Genomic DNA, 20,701 nt, shown 5'->3' with positions numbered 1-20,701 from the left:
TTAATTTGAGTCATATTTGTATCTTTTGTCCATTCTTTATTGTACCTTTGTCTCATTCCTTATAAAAAAAAGAGAAATTTCTCCTGAAATCACTAATCAGAGTATGATGCCTTTCTATCTCCCCACTAAATTAATCAAATTAATCTTTAGAATAACACCCAATACCCAATCCGATTTTGCTTGGTACATTCTAACTGAATAATACATCCAGAATAATTAAATACATAGTTAAACAATAGATCTAAATATTAAAAACAAATACTATAATAAAATTTTTATAATAACATCAATACCATAATCTTATTAAACTCTTTAATTAAAGTTCAATATTCTAAATCTCCCCTCATATTATTAAATTTTAAAACCAATCATTATTAACATTTCAACATTTTAATCTCTTATCAACTCTTAAGCCATTTAAGTTTTCTATTTCTAATACAATACTACAATATCATCTTATGTACCTTGCAAAATCTCTTTGAAGAAATTATACTTATCCTTTATCCCTAAAAAAATTCCTTTTTTCCCATTTAATTTCAAAACTTTGTGGCTTTTCTCCACCTTTTCCTTTCTTTCTTCTCCCAACAAACCTTTCTACCCCCTTCTTCTAGCCTCTGCCTTACTGGCTTCCCTTCTCTGTCGTATTCCTCTTCCCTTTTGTTTACCATCATTATATTGATTTTGCACCTTGTTTTTCCCTTTCTTAAATGTTTTTTAAATCTCAAGTCCTTTATTTCTCTTCCTTTCCCTCTTCCTTCCCTCTTGGTCGAGTTCTGAGATTTATTAAAGATGGCTTCCTCTCCTTGTTCTTCTTCTGCTGTCTTCATCTGTTGCAATGTTTGTTGATAGTTAATGAACGCCATTTCCAAAAAAGACAGGCTTCTTTCAAGCCAGCTTTACCATTTTTTTTTTGCTTGCTCATAATCTTTTCTCAGTTCCTCAATAGAAGGAGCCATTATAAATCTTTTCTTTTCTTTTCTCTTATAACAATCAGAATATTCCAAAGGAAAAATAAGACAATCCCAAAGTTATCAGTCAGTCCAAACCAAGACAGAGTTCCCACTCTCTCCTCCTAGGGTAGTATCAATCAGAGAAAAAGAAAGTCCAAATCTGTTTCTTAAAATCTTATTGCAATATATTTTAGTCTTTCAATCCTTAAGCATCTCCTCCAACAAAATCTTAGCATACAAATATTTTTTTAAGTCCTCTCTTTTCCCACTCATCGCTTAAAGCCAGTTTTCACCTAAAAAAAAAATAGGTTTCTTAATATTCACTTTTATTCCGTAGAAAAGAGGGCAAGCTATCCTTTCAGCACCATTAAACTGCCGCTTTTTTCCTCTTCTCGAAGGTATCATTCAGAAAGTCATACTTTTCAGGAATTTTGTTAAATATGTCTTAGAGTCCTAGGAACCAAGAAAAACTTTCTCCTTTCAAGCACTTTCTCCACTTCCTCCTGCGCATTCTTACCCGGCTGCCAGCTTCTTTGTGGCGGCATTACGGACCGCCGCTGCACCGTCCTGGGAAAAGGGGGTTCTGCTGGGCCGGGAGGGGGGTCTGCAACACCCCAAACCCCTCTCCGGATCCCCTACCTTCAGCTGCCCCTGCAGGGCAGCCTAGCTCCGCACCCGCTGGATCGGAGCCCCAAAACGGCTAGCGCGCAGGAGGATCACGCAGCTTCGCTAAATCCCTGCCGCCGCGGGGCCGACAAACCGGGAAGCCCCATGTGATCGACTTTTGAGGCCTTCTGACAAGCAAAGTCAATGAGGAAACCAGATTCACTTGACAAGCGCATTAGTAATTTAACAGCTGCAGAGATTCACTTAACAAATGTGGCAAGAAAAGTCATAAAATGAGGCAAAACTCATTTAACAAATTTCTCACTTAACATAAATTTTGGACTCAATTCTCATAAGTTGAGGGCTGCCTGTATGAGAAGTTTGAATGCTCTTTCAAATTATATTGCAATTTCTCTTTTGTTTTGTCATACTTACGTTTATTTTTAAAAATTGAGAATGTGGAAGTGTATAAAACGTCTGCTTTTCATATTTACTCTGTAGTATGGAGAAATTATTTTGTGTACTGAGGGTCAAATATTAGATGGGGTTTGATATGAAGCCTCTACATTTTCCCTGTTACCTCAATTGGTTTTTTTTTAAAATCACAAATCTGTATTGTTCAAAGTAGTAAGACGTTCTATAATTGACTTATATTGAGTTGCATAATATCTAAAACTTGTTTTGGCTGTAATCCCATCATTTTTCATACTTTGGTATGAAATAAAATAAAAAGATAAATGACTTAGTTATTGATCAAATACCATATACCAAGCAGGACATTGACAAATAACATATTCTAAATTTAATTTTTCAATTTAATTCTTAAATTAAATCAAATTTTAGTCCTAATAAAGGAATGTAGTGAACGTACAGACTCCAAATTCCCCACACTGTTTCTTGTTTTTTGAAATAACTTTGTTCAATATTGAAATTGTATGCATCTAGACAAAGATAGGAATTTCCTAATCCATGGTATTTTTAATTTTTTTTAGACAAAAGAAGCTAGAAAAAGTGATGGAAGAAGAAGGCTTAAAAGATGAAGAGGTATTATTGCATGTGCTAAAACTTGTTGATGATTATGTACCAAAGCTATTGCTGTGAATGATTATACTCTAATTGTTGTTTCTTCCTTTAAAAATATATTAGAAAAGACTAAGAAGATCAGCACACGCCCGAAAGGAGACAGAGTTTCTGCGACTGAAAAGAACAAGGCTTGGACTTGAGGATTTTGAATCTTTAAAAGTAATAGGCAGAGGAGCATTTGGGGAGGTATGATCTTGAGGCTAATAATGTTAGGAGGAATAATGATCTGCAGTTTTAGCAAATGGCAGAGCCTGTTCAATATGCTCTGGGCTTGGAAAATAATCAGGGTCATTCCTGGCTAGTATTTTGATGGGTTTGAACCAAATCTAAAGGCTAGATTGAGAAGCAACCTAGAAGCAAATATACAAATATTTAAAATAATATAATTCATATTGCCTAGTGTTTATTATTTGCAATAGCAATAGACTTATATACCACTTTATAGTGCTTTACATCCCTCTCTAAGCGGTTTACAGAGTCAGCATATTGCCCCCAACCATCTGGGTCCTCATTTTATTGACCTCGGAAAGATGGAAGGCCGAGACAACCTTGAGCCAGTGAGACATAAACTGCCAAACTGCTGGCAGCCGATGATAGCCTGCAGTACTAACCACTGTGCCACCACAGCTCTTAGATAGCATTTTTACTGCAATGAAACAGAAGTAGGTAACCTAGTGTCTTAGATTATATTTTGGACATTAAGTCTTAGAGGTCCTGGAAGTGTTGATTGGGACTTATGGGAGTAGCAGCTGAAAACATGTGGAGGGCACAAGATTTCTTCCTGCTGATATAGATGTATATGCTTTTATAAAGAAAGAGGTCGGTTTCTGTCACTATTAACATTAGCAGAGAAAAAACTGAAATATGTGAAATGTATTAACACAAAAACAATTGGTGTCTAACATCTAGGTGCGGCTTGTTCAGAAGAAAGACACAGGGCATGTATATGCAATGAAAATCCTACGAAAAGCTGACATGCTAGAAAAAGAGCAGGTAAACGCAGTTATCAAAAGGTTTATGCATCTGGGGGGTGGGCATGTTTTTTGATCAGTCCTTTAGACTGGTAATTGGATTTCTTGAATTACCACTCTGAAAATAACTGGAATTTCTGGAAAGTAAGCGATACTTTTCTTAAGGAAACAAAAACAGTCATTTTAGTCACTAAGTTGACTGAATGTTAATTCTGATATTTTTGGAACTTTAGCAAAAATGTATGTTTATAGATGAGCTCCTCTTGATTTTGTATCCCTTCTGCCTTCATTTAAATACTGTTGAATTTTTAATATTTATTTTACAGTAACTCTCAAATATTACCTGAAGATTTGCAGAAATCTTCACAAAGAAATTGTTCTGAACAACATTTTAATTGTGAATATTGAATGAAGGATATGTCAGGAACCTGAGCTGAATGAATAGTGGTTATTTAATAGTAATAGCACTTAGACTTATATACCACTTTACAGCCATCTAAGCGGTTTACAGGGTTAGCCTATTGCCCCCAACAATCTGGGTCCTCATTTTATCAACCTCAGAAGGATGAAAGTCTAAGTCAACCTTGAGCCAGTCAGGATCAAACTGCAAAAGCAGCCTGCAGTACTGCATTCTAACCATTTCACCACCACAGCTCCTTATTTAAGCATGTAACTAGAAGACAAATTGGCCAATTAAGAACAATTTTAAGTTTATTTCTAAGTGTTTATGTTTCCAGCTAATCATTTCAGCTTTTGATTCTTTAAATAGATATGCCTTTAATGGAAATTAAAGTGGGTCTCGAATGCAGTAGCCAGGCTTCTGTTGGGTGTCCCTCACTGAAGGCACATAACATCAGTTGTGGCCCAGCTCCACCAATTACCCATTGTGCTCCAGACCAAATTCAAAAGTGTCTAACATATAAATGCCTTTGCTTTATGTGGGCAGATCCCTAGCTATAATGACTCATCATTCTTTAACTAGGAGCTCTGTTTATCTACTAAGGATCTGCTAAAGATGTTGCCCATGAAGGAGACCCAGCTAGAAGGATATTCTGATCACTTTTAAAATGTAATTTGAAAACCTCCCCCCTTCTGAAAGGACTTACTAATGCAGATTTTTCCAACTGCATGTTATTTAAAATATTCTTTGGCTACATCATTAATATTAATTTTGCAATTCATAGACTACCCTTTGCACAGTGGAAATGCAAGTGATTAACAAAATAAATACCCTGTTTCTCCAACAATATGGCCTCCCCCAATAGGAAGTCCCAGCATGTTTTATAGGCATGACATGAAATTAAGCCCCTCCCCCCAAATTAAGGCCTATATTAAAACATGCAAAATGGGGGGGAATGGTGGGGGGGCTTGCCGTTAGGAAGTACTTTTGTTGCACACCCAGATATGGTGCTGCCTGCGTTGACCCCAATATGAAGTGCCCCACCAACGCCGAGGTCAACATCCAAGCCATCGCTGCCCGCCTGCCCGAAGATGCAAGGGGGGGGGATTAAGTCACCCCCGAAAAGACGGCCTAGCCATTTTTTCGGGGCTCAAAAAAAAAAAAAAAAGACCCGGCCTTATTATATGAGAAACACGGTAATTAACAATGAAAAGAACATTTGCCAGAAATTATGATTCAGAAGTTAAAAAGACTAATACTAAAGCAGCAGAGGGTAGTGCAGCCCTACATATATTTCTCTTAATAACCCATTCAGTATGGTCAACGTAGATAATTGTTTTTGCTGTAACTCAGCAATATGTGAAGGACCACCTGCTTCCTATCTAGTCACTGAAGATTTTAATGAGTATGCTGTACAGAAAAGTATCTGTGTTAGATTACAGTTTGTTATTTTCATGATGGCTTATGTGTCCCAAATGGCAGTCATGCTACTGGGTATTCATAAAAAAGTTCATTTTAAAATTATGATAGAGGTAGAAATGCCTGACTGCCTTTTACAAATATCTGAAAATGGTACCTGTAATTGAACACTTTCATTTATATATCCATCACCAGGTTGGCCATATTCGAGCAGAACGAGACATTCTAGTGGAGGCAGATAGTTTGTGGGTTGTAAAAATGTTTTATAGCTTTCAAGATAAGCTAAACCTCTATCTTATCATGGAGTTTCTACCTGGAGGTAATTATTCATTGTTGTTTGTTTTTGAATTGTTTACTTTTAAGCTGTTTGTTTGAATCAATTGTTGGGGATATACGTTCTGATTCTGAATTTAGTTCTTGTTAATAGGTGAAAACTCATTTGAAAAATGTAGTAGTATATGAGAGTTTTGGCCTGTTAAAAACTTGTTGCTTGTGCTGGCATTCCTACTGAAGTAATGATTGTGCTCCGTTTTGCCTATTTGCTGGGGGAGAAGGGAGCGTAATCAAAGCCTGTCAGCTTATTGCTCAATATCTATCTTTTTAGAGTCTTAGCTAAACTTGCAGTTACTAGTTTTCTTGGCTACAAAATAATCTTGAAAGCTGTTTTTTTTTTAAAAAAATAGTAGGTATTACGGAATTAAGAGGATATTCAAAAGTTAATGTTGATATTACAGACAACTATAATTGTGATGGGGTGGTTATCTGTAGTATTGGTATTTTGTATGTCCTTACTGATAATGTTTTAAAACAGCATTGATTAGGGTAAAACAACCTGAAATACTCTGTGGCAGGTTTTCGGAATGTGAAGATATTTTTTTGCTTGTTTGGAATTATATCTGTGAAAATTTTAGTGGTAAAGAAAGCAGGACACTTGAGTTCAACTTCCATCTTAGCCATGAAAATCAACTGAGTGACTTTGGACCAGTCTCTCCCTCTCTCTCTCTCTCTCTCTCTCTCCCCCCCTCCCCCCGTGCCCAACCCCTATCTCAACGGGGTTTTAATGTGGGAAAATAGGAAGAGGAAGGTGTCTTGGGTATATTTGCTCCCTTGAGTTATTTGTAAAAATAATAAAGTCAGGATGCAAATAAATAAAAAGGAGTAGATGAAATTGTTCTAGAGAAAAAAGTATTTTGTAAAGAATACAGGGTACCTTTTATAGTATAAGCTCAGTTAAATGAAGAGCCGATAATGTGTTTATAAAAGAGATGAATTAACTTGCCTTCACTTTCCTTTGTGCATACAGGTGATATGATGACATTATTAATGAAAAAAGATACCCTTACAGAAGAAGAGTCTCAATTTTACATAGCAGAGACTGTGTTAGCTATAGATTCAATTCATCAGCTGGGTTTTATTCATCGTGATATCAAGCCGGATAATCTTCTCTTGGACAGTAAAGTAGGAGTCCTATTTATTGGCTAGTTTTTTTTTTTTTTTTTAGCATTTCCTATTAGACTGCTAGGCTTTATCATTTTTTAATTATTTAGAATAATTCTAAATAAAGGTATCTAAAATAAAACTATATCTATTCTAAGTTTGAAATCTATATACTACTACCGTGTTTCTCATATAATAAGGCCGGGTCTTATTTTTTTTTTAGCCCGAAAAAATGGCTAGGTTGTCTTTTCGGGTGACTTAATTCCCCCTTGCATCTTCGGGCAGGCGGGCAGCGATAAGCTTGGATGTTGACCTCAGCGTTGGTGGGGCACTTCGTATCGGGGTCAGCGCAGGCAGCACCATATCGGGTGTGCAACAAGAGTACTTCCTAACGGCAAGCCCCCCACCATTCCCCCCATTTCACATGTTTTAATATAGGCCTTAATTTGGGGAGGGGCTTAATTTCATTTCATGCCTATAAAACATGCTGGGACTTCCTATTGGGAGGCCGTGTTGTTGGAGAAACAGGGTAAAACTCTTGTGTCTGACTGATTGTTTGTAACCTTCAGTTGAGTAAAATGGTGAATCACAGAGCAACAATATATCTCAAATGGGTTAACTTAGAGAATGTGTCCAAAATCTGGGACCCATCAATCCCATGGGATTGAAATTTGGCAATGTTGTGGCCACTTCAGTGCTACTACCACAGCATTGCACTGCTGTGGCACATGATCAACATTTCCAACACTCCCTGCCAGCTTCCTACAGGGAAAGCCAGTTGGAAAACTGGCAGGAAGTTGGAAATCACACCTGCTCCAACTTTTCCCTTCTCTTTTTGGCCTGCCCATGGTCATTCTGTTTCTCTGTTTAGGTAAAGAAATATCTCTAAAACGATGACTCAGTGAATCATGTGGTTGTTTACTGGAAGTCTGTTGTTAACACCTGTGACTTAGCTCTTCCTTGAAATATTGTCATTGCAGTTGAAATACTGTGCAGGGGGCACAATAAATAAGTAAGGAAAAGATGCAGTTCCTTACTTATTTATTGTGGACGTTTAGGATGTTCTCTTATACTTTTCACTTGCCTTCAAGAAAGAACACATTAAAATGGGTTTGTTTCTTACAAGCTTTATGTGTAGAAGTACACTCATGACAATGAAATGATTTTGATTGAAAGCAAACTATCCTTTTAAAATACTTTTAAAACATTCTTCCACAATACCTTCAGTAAATACCTGCATTTATAGAACATGTAACATGCATGTTTGCATTCTGTCATAATAGCCCAAGATGCAAGCCAGTTAAAGGGCATTCTGCAGCCTGGGCAAATTTAATCATTCTAACTTTGCTGAAAATGAAAATATATGTGGTTTTTCTCAGGGAAGATTCCCACACAATAATCAGCAGGCATCTAATAGAGCTTTCCTTTTCCTTTTTATTTATTAAGTGTTCCATCTTTTACACAGTACACTCTTTCTGTTCACTGTAACAGGAAAAGTATGGATGGCTATCACCGAATGACACAAGTAATTAACTCCTTACATGATATTATTGATTTGATTAAGAATTCCTGGGATGCTTACTTATATTACGTTTGATTTTCTTAATTTATTTAAAGGATCCACCTGATTGGGCATAGCTGATTGTGATTAATATGCAAAGAATTGTATACAAAAACTTTCTTTTTTTATTTTATTTTAAAATATAAAAGTTCATCTAAAAAGAAAACCAAATGTGTGATATTTGCTAAGTATTTAGTGTTTGAATGCTATTGTGCACTGTTATTTAATTGTCCCATTTTTGTGTTGTTGTTTACTTTCAGGGCCACGTGAAGCTGTCAGACTTTGGTCTTTGCACAGGACTGAAGAAAGCACATAGAACAGAATTCTATAGGAATTTGAGCTATAATCTTCCTAGTGATTTCAGTAAGCCTTTTTACTTCGTTTAAACACACTTGTAATCACACAAAGAATAAGTGCCCTCAAATATTCTTTTGTTCTTATCCACTCTGAGTCTACCTGGTGGTCTGTATGTTTAGAAGAGTTTGTTTCCTTTGTGGGTGGGTCTCATATACTTATTTAATTTTACGTATTTTTATCTTGCCATTTAGCAGAAAAGTAGCTTATATAAAGTAAGTAACACACAAAATGCTCTCTGCTTTCAGACAGGCTATGTTCAGGTACATAAAAGAAAGATACTGACTAGAAAAGAGAAAACAAGCAAACCTGGGCATGGAGCTCTTATAAACAAGCACGCTGTCACTCTTGCCTGTCATGATATACATATAGTCTTGGTTAATAACCAGTCACTTAATGACTGTTTAAACTTACAATCCATCTCCAAACTTCTGTCTGTTTCTCTCTCTCTCTCTCTCTCTCTCTCTCTCTCACTCACTCACACACACACACACACACACACACACACACACACACACACGCCAGTTTACATAATAGCATTTTGGGCACTTGATTGGTTGCAACATCCCCATAGTCATGTGGTCAAGATTTGCAATGGTTTTGCTTGCTTCTGACAAAAAACGCCCATTTGAGAGAATGGCTTTGCTTAATAGCCACATGGTAACAACGTATGACTATATGACTGTTGTAAGAACAATTGTCAAATCAGTTAATATGGTGAACCACTTAACAACCACAATGACTTGAGACTAAAATTCTCAGCCTGAGTGTGATCGCTAAGTGAGGACTACCTATACTGCTTATACTCTAAAGTTAAAAAGATAGATCTTCTCCCTCGGAGAATTGCATTTGCAACAAAAAAGATTCTGTTCATTTAAAATAAATGCTTTGGTAATTGGCTGCTGCATAATAGTACTGGTATCTGTATAAAAAAAAAGAAACGTGGGAGTGTGATTTAAATGCCTTTTATTCAACATGTATAGCTTTATCCTGCGCCTAAAGACAACCCCATTAAGCTTAGAAATTGAAATGCTTTTATCTTGGAATTGTATCTTTAGTTCAGCATGTACCCTTTTAGCAGTATTGATAAATGAAGCAGGTGAGATGCTGCCTTCAGATAATACTTTTGTGAAGTTGGGTAGCTTATTCAGAATTTATATACATGTTTTTGATTTCTTGCTACTTTTAGCTTCAAAATGCCTCCAAAATATTTGATTAAATATATATTTTAGAAATATTTATTAATGCTATTCAGCCATATACAGCAACTTTCCTCTTGCCTAGTTGTTTTCATTGCATTTTTGGGAAAGAGGGGAGAGAATGTGGGCCATTAAAATTCAGAGCAAATATATAAAAAAGATGTTAACCATGTTATAAATATTTCTTCTTTTCAGTGTATCAGTAGTTTAAAACAGTTCAACATGGAAAATACCAATGTTATTTATCTTTGGTTATTTATCTTCAGCTTTTCAGAATATGAACTCCAAAAGAAAAGCAGAAACTTGGAAAAGAAACAGAAGACAATTGGTAGGTAGTGTTCTCTGGATAATTTGTCTCATATTGCTTCATTTGAAGCAATACACTGCTGTTCAACCAAAAAAGAAAGAAATTCCTTTAGTGGGTCACGTAAGATTAGTTACAAACAGGACAGTCCATGCAAATAGGTATGTGGTCGTAAATAACGCCAAAACAAACAAAAAGAAGGTAAGGGAAGAGTGAAGAAAAACAAACTTGGATTCTAGTTCTTAAACCAAATGGAAATAGTTGAAAAGGGAAGTGGAAATGAGTGGAACTGGGGTCTCAGCAAAATAGGTGGAGGAGACACCCTTTTCTGGTAGGGACTTCTTCTGTATTTATTTCTCTGTTCCGTTAGTGCAGATTAGATAAAGCTGCTATATATAGGAAGAGTACAGATGGTAAGCATTGCTAATGCTTGTGGTAGCCCTGATTCAGGCGTCTGCACTATTGTGTGGAGGAACATTTTATGTATGTAGATGGTAAAATGCCTGAAAGCAGTATTATGCCAAGTCTATAAGATCCTACAAACCGCTTGAGGGCATTGGAAGATGGAGTAAAATAACCTGCGTTCTAACACTATCATATAAAAATGCTGATATTCATAGAGTACATGGCCCAGAAGCATATTAGATTTCCTCCATTTGTAAATCGTATTGTTCCTATGTCACAGGTATTCAGGTCAAGCTTCAGATACGATTTTTGAAAGATCTGACAGAACATGTACAAGTGAAACTCTTATCAATTTTTAGTGCTATAAAGCAAACGTATCTTGTCTCAGGATTATGAAATCCTGGAGAAAGGAACAACTGCTTTAAGGTATTGCAGACAGATGCTGTATATATGTACTTGGGAAAAGCTTTGAGGGAATAGAATCCAAACAACAGCACAATCTTAATACTTGTTGACATTAGACTTGATATTAGGTATTGCAACTGTTAGCCAAACTGACTTAGCAAATAGAAATGCTACAATATTTGCATTAATAAATAATTCAATCTGAAGTAAAGTGTTTGCCAGAAGTACATCATTTGTGTTAAATATTTACTTAGAAAGAAAATACCACCCCATCTCCAAGTTTCACATCCCAAGATTGTTTTAGGGAATTATTACAAAAGCAGTATGTCTTACATAATTTTCTTTTGCTACTCCAGTCCTTTGTTCACAAATGGAATATTTCTAAAATCATTGAATAGATACTGTTTCATTTTAGGCTTTCTCCACTGTGGGAACTCCAGATTATATTGCTCCAGAGGTCTTCATGCAGACAGGATACAATAAGCTTTGTGACTGGTGGTCCCTTGGAGTCATAATGTATGAGATGCTAATCGGTAAGGGATAACATAGTAGATCCAAATTAGAGCTATGATATGGTCACAGATCTAAATCTGTTCCTTCATTTCTAAATAGAATATTACTTGAGGTGTAACATTATCTTTATTTTTATTTGCCGTTGTAATGTTTAACTTTGAAATGAAATGTATGGAGTTAGGAATTGTTATCTAGTATAGCTTTGCTTCATTAATCACTGATCTAACTTTTTATGCTTTTCTCAGGCTACCCTCCTTTCTGTTCAGAGACACCTCAAGAAACATACAAGAAAGTAATGAATTGGAAAGAGACTTTAATATTCCCCCCAGAAGTTCCTATTTCTGAGAGAGCCAAAGATCTCATTTTAAGGTACCTAAATCTATAATTGCTAACCTTGAAGTCTTGGAGAGTGATGAAATTGATACTTTGGTTTTCATTGCACGAACTTTAATATTCAGTCTTCAATGATTTGGGTTGTCATTTTCTGAAATTGTACAATTGTGCTTTATAAACTATCCCAAGTTGGATACTGATATCCAAGAGTATAAGTAGAGATGTTCAAGAAATGAAAAAATAGTTCAATTTTGAGCTAGAAACAAGCCATCATGTTCTAGACATTTTCCTGAACTGTTGGGTAAGCCATGATTTGGCAGAAATAGAATTCAAAATATTTAGGTTGATCCACATTTTCAGAAGAACAAAATCTGGATTGGAGAGGAAATCTAGCGTGGTTGGTGTGCATTGTCTTCTACTCTGCTTCCAACAGTAATCTGTTGGTCCACCTGCCTTCTTCCCAACTTCACCATTCCATCTCTTCCCTCAGCCAATGCTTTCAGGCCCACCTCCTTCCACCTGGTTCACCCAGCACTTTCCCTATACTTTGTATTGCATAGAAACTGGAGAGCATTGGGTGTATTCCAGAACATGCACTCCATTTCCTTCAAACAAGAGATTTGGTCCATTTTCCGCTTAAACTGAAAATCCTATATTCAAGAGAGCTGCCTACAATCTGATGCTTTTTAAAATGGTATCTTGCCTTTTCTTTGTTTTTTGAATAGATACTGTTGAACTATGTTCTTTCTTTTGTGTTTAATTCTCCCCGCCCCCCCAAGCAATGCACAGATTTGGTTGTACCTATGTAATTAACATTTCATGAATAAATGCATGGAATGTATAGCTAACATGGCTACAATTATGATTATATGTAATATTCAGTCCAGGAGTTGGTCCGATTCTGAATACTATTACTGAAGAACATGAGTGGGTGGATGCTGTTTTACTTGTGCCTCTACTTGTGGGATTCCCTTAAGTATGTGACTGATTGTTAAGGAAGGAAATAGAATACTAGAGCGTACTTTAATACTTTAGCATGGAGCTGTGCTGGACTGAGTCCACCTTTACCATCCAGTGAGGGCTTAAATTGTTTCCTATTTTCTTGAAAAGCCAATATTACAAAGAGAAAATAGGCATCCTGATCACATTGAATAAAGTGAGGAGGGATTGTATTTCTATATGTATTACTTTCTAGAAATTGAAAGTTTAGTATCTGAAAGTGCAACAGAAAGGTTCTTATAAGACATCCAGGGCTGTATTTCATTAGTATGTTGATTTCATTCATTTAGTATTTTGATATCATATCAAAAATGATACTTTTTAAGTATGTTTTCTAGTTCCCTGGAAAGCTGTAAGGCCCTGCACTTTTTTCCAATTTGTTTATAGCAGTAGCATTGTATCGGCACCGATACTCTTTTTTTCTTTAGGTTATTAAGGCTTGCCTCAGAAATAGTGTGCTGGAATGAATATATATATTTGTCTACCGCAGATACTTTATTTTCTTGTTAGTAATTCATATTTTAAAACTTCTGAATCATCCATGGTGTCTTTATCTTCAGATTTTGCTGTGAATGGGAACATCGAATTGGTGCCCCAGGTGTTGAAGAAATTAAAACAAACCCCTTTTTTGAAGGAGTTGACTGGGAGCATATTAGGTACAGTATTTTCTTCTCAGCTTTTGTTCAGTTTTCCAGCTGAATCACACAGGAGGGACTGCAACAACTTTGAGCATGGTTGAGATTGAGTTTCAAAAACACTCATGATGTATATTTGGTTTGCAGTAGAACAAATTATTTTCCCTTGCAAGACCAGTTATTTAACCCTGATTCTCTTTGACAGGGAGAGACCTGCGGCAATTTCCATAGAAATCAAAAGTATTGATGACACATCAAACTTTGATGAATTTCCGGAATCTGATATCCTTAAATCTGCAGGTATATTATTAATCTTTTTGCTTTATTTTATTCTTAGGCGAGACCTTAGCTGTCCCTGATTCTCTCAAGTAAATAGTCTTTTCATAGAAAAAAAATCACTGCAAATCCTTATGGAAGGCGCTTAGCAGGGTGGATCTGTGGTAGAGTCTCTCTACTTTGGGGATGTCATATCTGCTCTTAAGTTGTATGCAAAAGTTTCTCCTCCAGAGACTTAGGATTCTGGGAACGTTAGAATGTTCCATTTTTCTTTTGACAAAAAACTAGCTTTATAATACAGTAAACTATTTCCCATTACAGAAGATTTATTTCCAGGAAATGAGCAGACCAGTTCTGAAATGTCCAGATTGACATCAGAAAGAAAATCAGAATGTTACAGCGTTTCTTAAAATTGTATGTTTTGCATATCCCTGCTGTTCATTTTGCCTTAGCTGGCCTTGGCTGATCTCAGAACATAAGCAGAGATTATCCTTATTAGTGCCTGGATACAATAGATGAATCCCAGATATGAGAGCTAAAAAAGAAACTCCAAATTTAGAGAAGTTTACTGCAGTCCAGTTTTAAGTTTACATCTAAACAAAGGCCAGCCAGGGCTATAGGGTTAGAATGATACAAAGCAGCTGGCATCTTTGTGATCTTAAAGTCTTTTTTTTGTCCTTTGTGATATTTTTTGATACGAAATGCATTGTCATCAATCCCTTTTATTTTGTACATGATTAAATGCTTGAAAATTTTTTGGGGGGGAAACTAGTTCTCTGAGTTTAGAAGCTGATCTAATTTGTCTCCTCACTCTGGCAGGGTTGATGTCATGCTCTTTAATGATCGCTCTTTCCTCCTTCCTTCTTCCCTCTCTCCCTTTCTTTTTCTTTCTTCCATTCTTTTATATTTTTAATTCTTTCTTTTTATTTTTTATAATACACTCAAGCTGAATGATAATATTCTCCCATCTTGCAAATGTCTAATATTCACAACAAATTTCTGTCCTGTAATAAATGGTTTAATATTCCTTCTGAATTTTGTTTTTCATCAGTGACCACAGGTAACCATCCAGAAACGGACTACAAGAACAAAGACTGGGTCTTTATCAATTATACCTACAAACGTTTTGAAGGTCTGACTGCTCGAGGGGCAATACCATCCTACATGAAGTCAGGAAAATAACAGTTCTTTGCTAGATGGTTTACTTTTGTCTCGGAACTTTGACCCTGGGGCTGTGAAAGTTTGAAGAATGCAAAATGACATCTTATGCTCTGTTTACATTACAAGTGATGGAAAGGGGAAATTCCACAAATCGCACTTACAGATGCATTTGCAGATTTTATTAATTAATCTTTGGTCTTTAGGTAAACAATTTTAAGACTTACTTCATCAACAAAGGAAAGAGCAGGCTTTTAATTCCGAATATGATGTGTTCTGTCTTACAAGTGCTGTCTGAAAATACAGCTCAGTTCTAAGGGCTAAGGCATTACAAAAGAAGCAGAGCAGTAATTACTATGGCGAGAGAGCTGACTCTCAGTAGTTTATCCCATAGGATGGCAAAATCTTTTTGCCTTAAATATAGGGCTATTCATGTTTTTTTGATAGCATTTTTTCAGTCCAGTAATGGCTTCAAAACCTGCGGCACTTTTACTGCTGGTACTAAAATAGTCATCTGGAAGTATTATGCCTTTTAATAAATTTCTGGTATGTTTAATATTATGTATTCTATAAGCAATGTTATGAGCAATGGTGGCAATTTCTGGTAAAACCTGTTTATAAAGAACGTTTTTTCTATTTCGCAAAAAAAAGCAGATCACTAGTAATAACAACACTTTGTAGGCAATACTGTAAGGAAATTGGGAACAATATGTCATCCTTCCCTCCCTTCTTTCAGATCTTTTTCATATCAAAGCCAATAATACATTGTTATAAAACGAGAATGATTCTATGATTTTGAGATAATTTGGAATTTTATCTTAAAAATAGAGAGCGTCTATAGTTTTGTAATGCAAATTACATGAATTCATATTGTGTAATCAAAGTTTCTATTTGGCTGTAATAGTTGCATACACTGGGCTCTTTGACACTATTACGATATTCAGGTTATCCAGGCAAATCCCAACTGTCTACACAACATACCATTTACTATTCTCATTTACTATGCTCTATGCCTGTAATTTAATTTTGAAGTATGTAGGGTGATTTATTTCTTGGTCACAGCACCATGATTATAAAGAAACATACACGTAATGCATTTGGAAACAGAAAAAGAATAGTAAGAGGATTGAAAATTATGTCCCAGAATACTTTTAAGTACATTAAAAAATTTATCTAGTTAAATAAAATTACAAAGCTTTAATATATTCTGGCTCTTTTCTTATATATTAATAGGCAAAGAGCACCTAAAGTATTCTGCTCAAATAAATCAAATTCAGGAAGGATGTGTCAGGTCCAGCCTTTGTTCTTTTTGAAAGAGCTGAAGCAGCTTGCATTAATATCAGCCATTCACATTGACCATAAATTGTTTCATTCTGTTTCATCTCTTCTTATCCACCGGACTTTTAAAAAACAAAACTTTTTTTACTGTAGCTATCTATATACATGCCATAGGTGATATACATGTTCTCTGAGAGTGTGCCATGTGCCTTTTGATCATATAAAACTAATGCCACAAATTTTGCTATCTCCAAGAGTCTGAGAAAGCCTGCTGCTCCAAGTAGCTTTCTAGATGTGAATCTACAGAGAAACATCAGTGAGGAAGAAGCAAATGAAACATTTGCATTTAACTTAAGCCTAAAGGGAAGCAAGGCTTGCTTCTGCTTTTAAGTATCTATGTGCCTAGTTTTACAATTACCATGTTTGGACGTGCCTCATCCCTAACGAGGCTAGGGTTTTTTGCTTATTTGCTAGATAATGATGGATTTGAAGTTAAATTCTGGTGCTTGCTAAATATTGAAAACATGTAGCATATGTAACTGGTGCTTAGTAAGCCTTAAATAAAAAAGCTGTAGAAAACCCTCAGGGTAACCAGAAAGCTTAAGAGAGTTGACCAGCCAACACCTTTTCAAAGGGAAAAAAACATTGTGTTACATTCTATCTCCATTACAGTAATGTGTTTCTTTTGCATTATGACAATATAGTACAGAGTTGTGCGCAGTGTGATAGATTATGAATGCAAGGATAGTATGCATGTGGGTAAATTGAATTTACAGTACAAGGTATAATTCTGCTTGTCTTTTGTAATTAGGTAAAGGGGTTGTTTTTTTTTGTTTTGTTTTAGTGAAGTTGAATAAAACATTGCTATAAGCAAAAGACTAGTTTTGAGTTCTACAATCAGGACAATGGCCAAGATCTCAGTAGACTATCCTGATATTATGTAGGGTGCTTGTTTGCCATTATGACTGTGGCTAAATTTAGGACACTCACAAAAAGGATAGTATATTAACAAGATTATGAAAATTAAATCTATTTCATTTTTTTAAAAACTGCCATCTCCCTTTGCATGGAAGCATTAGAATTTGGATTCTAATGACATGTTTAGGAACACTAAAGCAAGAGTTCTCACAAAATAGGTCATATATTTTAATGCATAATGTTGGCACCTAATCCACAGTTTAGATATATGAACTTGATTCCTGATTCCTTCTCATCTTAACCCCAGCTGTGTTGGTATTGACCTCAAAGTGAATTAAAAGTCCCAGCTAACTAAAATTTAAAAATATTAAGTTCTAACTTAAAAGGAACCCTGTCAAAACTTAATTGCCATTATTGTCAATGTTATTGTGAACTCATAACCATGATTGGGCTGCACTGAAGCACATAAGCTGCCACTTTCATATTGCTGGCTCTTGACATCTTGCACAAGCTCATAGTACTTTTTGAAAGTCACTTTTCTAGGATGACACTTCCTTGTTCTAAAGCAATTTTTAGATCTAATTGGCCAAGCAATTATATCATACTAGTAAATGCAAGTTGCTATATTTTGCTGAGCTGAATTATTAAGTAATCATTGATGTATCTTCCACATATCCCAAAACCCGCAAAAGTTTTGGATTTTGGCCTGCTGGGGGATGGAGAAAATAAAAATCCTGGCTAAGGTAAATATAAGCAACACTGCTGGTTGTGTATGATTCCTAGCAGGTTATACTATACTTAGGTACTGACTAGCCGCTGTGCCTGGGTTCTGCCTTATTTTGGTAGATGACAATTATTTTGTATCTGCATATATGGCTGTTCCTCAATGCAATGTACAATTTAGAACACTTTGTATGTGATTTGTTGGTTTTATTTGGAGACCAATTCTATATGGAACAACCTTTGCATTCTGAAATGTATAAAATTCATTTTCAATAAATGTAGTTTTGCTATTTCTTGTGGTGGTTTTCTGAATTTAAAAAGTTACTAAAAGTTGCTTCATTATAACTTATGATCAGTATGTGACTAGATGTATTTGTTCAGCATATTTTTCAAATGCAGTTGATGCACAACTTTATTCCAGTTACTAAATTTATATGCTTGCAAAAAAAAAAAAAAACAAGTAATTTAGGAAAGGAAGACAGGAAGAAAAGAATACATGGCATCAGGATGTTGATTAAAGGAAAACTATAATTGTCCATATAAAACTTTTTTTGTTACAATAAGAGGGAACTTATAAAGGCATATCTTGGTTATAACAAAATCTGGTTCACTTGTGACAGAAATTATACAGCAGCATTTAGACTTTATAACATCAATTGTAGATATATTGTACCTTGTTTCTATGTGCACACCTAGATGGAGTCTATTAAGTGAATATAGATACACATGAATGCTATTTCTACTGATGGTACTTGGCTGAGAAGGCATCAAAAGAAAAGTCACAGGAAAATAGATTCAAAAGTACTATAATAAAGTCTATGAAGAAGTATATAAAAACTTTTACAAAAAATACTGAAACAGCATGTAAATGCCTTGAATTAACTTATAAACTAAATCACAATAATAAAAGAATAAGGGTGTGATTACTCCTGAATTGAATTTTTCCATTTGCTCAAATGCAATGGGGGGGGGGGGGCACTTGCATCAAATATTTTTTAGAATAAATCTGTGAATAACTTTTGAATTGTATTGCCTCTAATGCTTACTCTGATCAGTACTATGAGAAATGCTGGCCTTTGCATATGAAATTGGTGATTATTCAGTTCACTGGGATACAATGAGCCTAAACTTCACAGACCTGAATTTGTCATTGCTTTAATTTAAAAGTTACTTTTTATTTTATCTATCCAGTGAGTTAGATTCTGGGTTTGGTCTGTACCACTGAAATCATGATTTTTCTAAAATTGTGGTTTGGATCTGGGTCCAATGGCACAATCATTGCTTTATATCTGCTACAGCAAATTTTTCTAGATCCCAAAAAGCTATGGCCTCCAGATGTTGCTGATGTTGTTTCCCTGCACCCTTCACCATCATTCATGCTTCCTGGGACTGTTGAACACCGTAGCCCATCAACATGTAAATGCCATGGAGTACATTAGATATCTTAACCAAATTTGCATTATTCGCATTGGGGAAAAATGCCAACCAATTTAGAAACTGCCAAATTTAAAACAAATTTGTCTAGATGATTGGCCTCCAAGGAAATATTTAATTTGTATGAGAATGAGCTAATCATACTCCATATTCAGACTTACTTTACAATGTGGCGTGCATAAGATTTTGTACTCACTGATCCCAATATTGACTATAGCATCTAGTTCTAGGTACCACAGTTTAAAAAAGATTTAGATAAAACAGATTCAGAAAGGGAAATAAGAATTAGTAGCGGATTAGAAACCAAGTCTTGTTACAAAAGAAGATTTAGGAATTAGGAATGCTTAGCTGTGAAAAAGGAAGGGGCAGGAAGGTATGACATTCTTGTACCTGAAGGAATACTGTACCTGACTGAAAAGGACAAAACCGGCTCTCCATCATTCCAGAGTGCAAGATGCTCTATAATGATTTCAAATTAGTCAGATTATAATTGAACGGAAAGAAAAAAAATCCCCTTAATGTTAACTTTGGCATTTATTCATACTGGTAGAAGTGGGGATCTCCTCACTGTTCTGAGTATAAACGTAAGGTTTTATCAGCTTGAATTCAATTCATGAATTCAATTTTAATTATTAAAAGGCTTTATTATTTATTGCCCAGCCATAATCCCAATGAAATGAGTCGTTAATGGGGGGAGGGGATCACAGAAACTCATCATTTTTGTGAATTGCGGTATATGACTTTGAGGAGCCCTGCTATATATAACTTTCTACTGATCCTGCTGATTATGTTTCCCAACTTGACTATTTCAAAGGCCAGCTTCAAGCACCCTGATTGTCCCAAGGTGCTGAGACAGTTAGGAAAACTTACTCCTACAATTGATCTTAACCAAAATGCTGAGAAGTGACGACACAAAGCCTGACATCCTTGCTAGGATCAAAGATCAAAATCCTTAGCCAAGAGGACAGATTATAGGGAACAACCACAAAACGTTTTCCATACTCAAGACTTATATGACAGCTGCTGCACCGCAGGTGTTCCTGCAACAGTCACTTTCTTTCAAAATGCTGTGGAATCCTTCTAAAGGAAGTCCTTTACCTTCAAGAAATGCTTGAGGGGTGAGGATGTTCAGCCATCTTCGTTCATCCAGTGTTGCTGCTTGAATGTTTGAGCCTTGTATTGTTTTCTACAAATGATACTTTCCTTTGTATTCTAGTAGCTTATTTCCAGCACAATTTAGGCATATGTGTAACGTAGGACGGGTTCTTTCCTTGTAACTGAATTTCCTGTCTGGCCGCTCACAGAGGGTCAGATTAGGTAATCATACCTCTTCAGCCCTT

At 35.7% G+C, this 20,701-nt stretch overlaps 1 protein-coding gene across 1 annotated transcript in view; it reads left to right on the top strand.

Moving 5' to 3' along the window:
* Window positions 1-18,217, top strand: part of STK38 (serine/threonine kinase 38) — a 29,642-nt gene extending 11,425 nt beyond the window's left edge. The window contains exons 3-14 of the mRNA XM_026678168.2: window positions 2,549-2,600; window positions 2,703-2,825; window positions 3,549-3,632; window positions 5,625-5,748; window positions 6,733-6,887; window positions 8,688-8,790; window positions 10,247-10,308; window positions 11,510-11,627; window positions 11,853-11,976; window positions 13,500-13,595; window positions 13,780-13,874; window positions 14,902-18,217. Of these exons, the coding sequence (XP_026533953.1) occupies window positions 2,549-2,600; window positions 2,703-2,825; window positions 3,549-3,632; window positions 5,625-5,748; window positions 6,733-6,887; window positions 8,688-8,790; window positions 10,247-10,308; window positions 11,510-11,627; window positions 11,853-11,976; window positions 13,500-13,595; window positions 13,780-13,874; window positions 14,902-15,032 (1,267 nt within the window). The 3' untranslated portion in view covers window positions 15,033-18,217. The remainder of the gene's footprint in view (window positions 1-2,548; window positions 2,601-2,702; window positions 2,826-3,548; window positions 3,633-5,624; window positions 5,749-6,732; window positions 6,888-8,687; window positions 8,791-10,246; window positions 10,309-11,509; window positions 11,628-11,852; window positions 11,977-13,499; window positions 13,596-13,779; window positions 13,875-14,901) is intronic.
* Window positions 18,218-20,701: the final 2,484 nt, after the last annotated feature.

The sequence above is a fragment of the Notechis scutatus genome, chromosome 3 (genome assembly GCF_049901735.1).
Source record: "Notechis scutatus isolate UNSWTSFEM ecotype Mainland chromosome 3, rNotScu1.2, whole genome shotgun sequence".
Classification (NCBI taxonomy): domain Eukaryota; kingdom Metazoa; phylum Chordata; class Lepidosauria; order Squamata; family Elapidae; genus Notechis; species Notechis scutatus.
The sequence above is the reverse complement of the archived record's forward strand: the minus strand, read 5'-3'. Positions and strand labels throughout refer to the sequence as shown.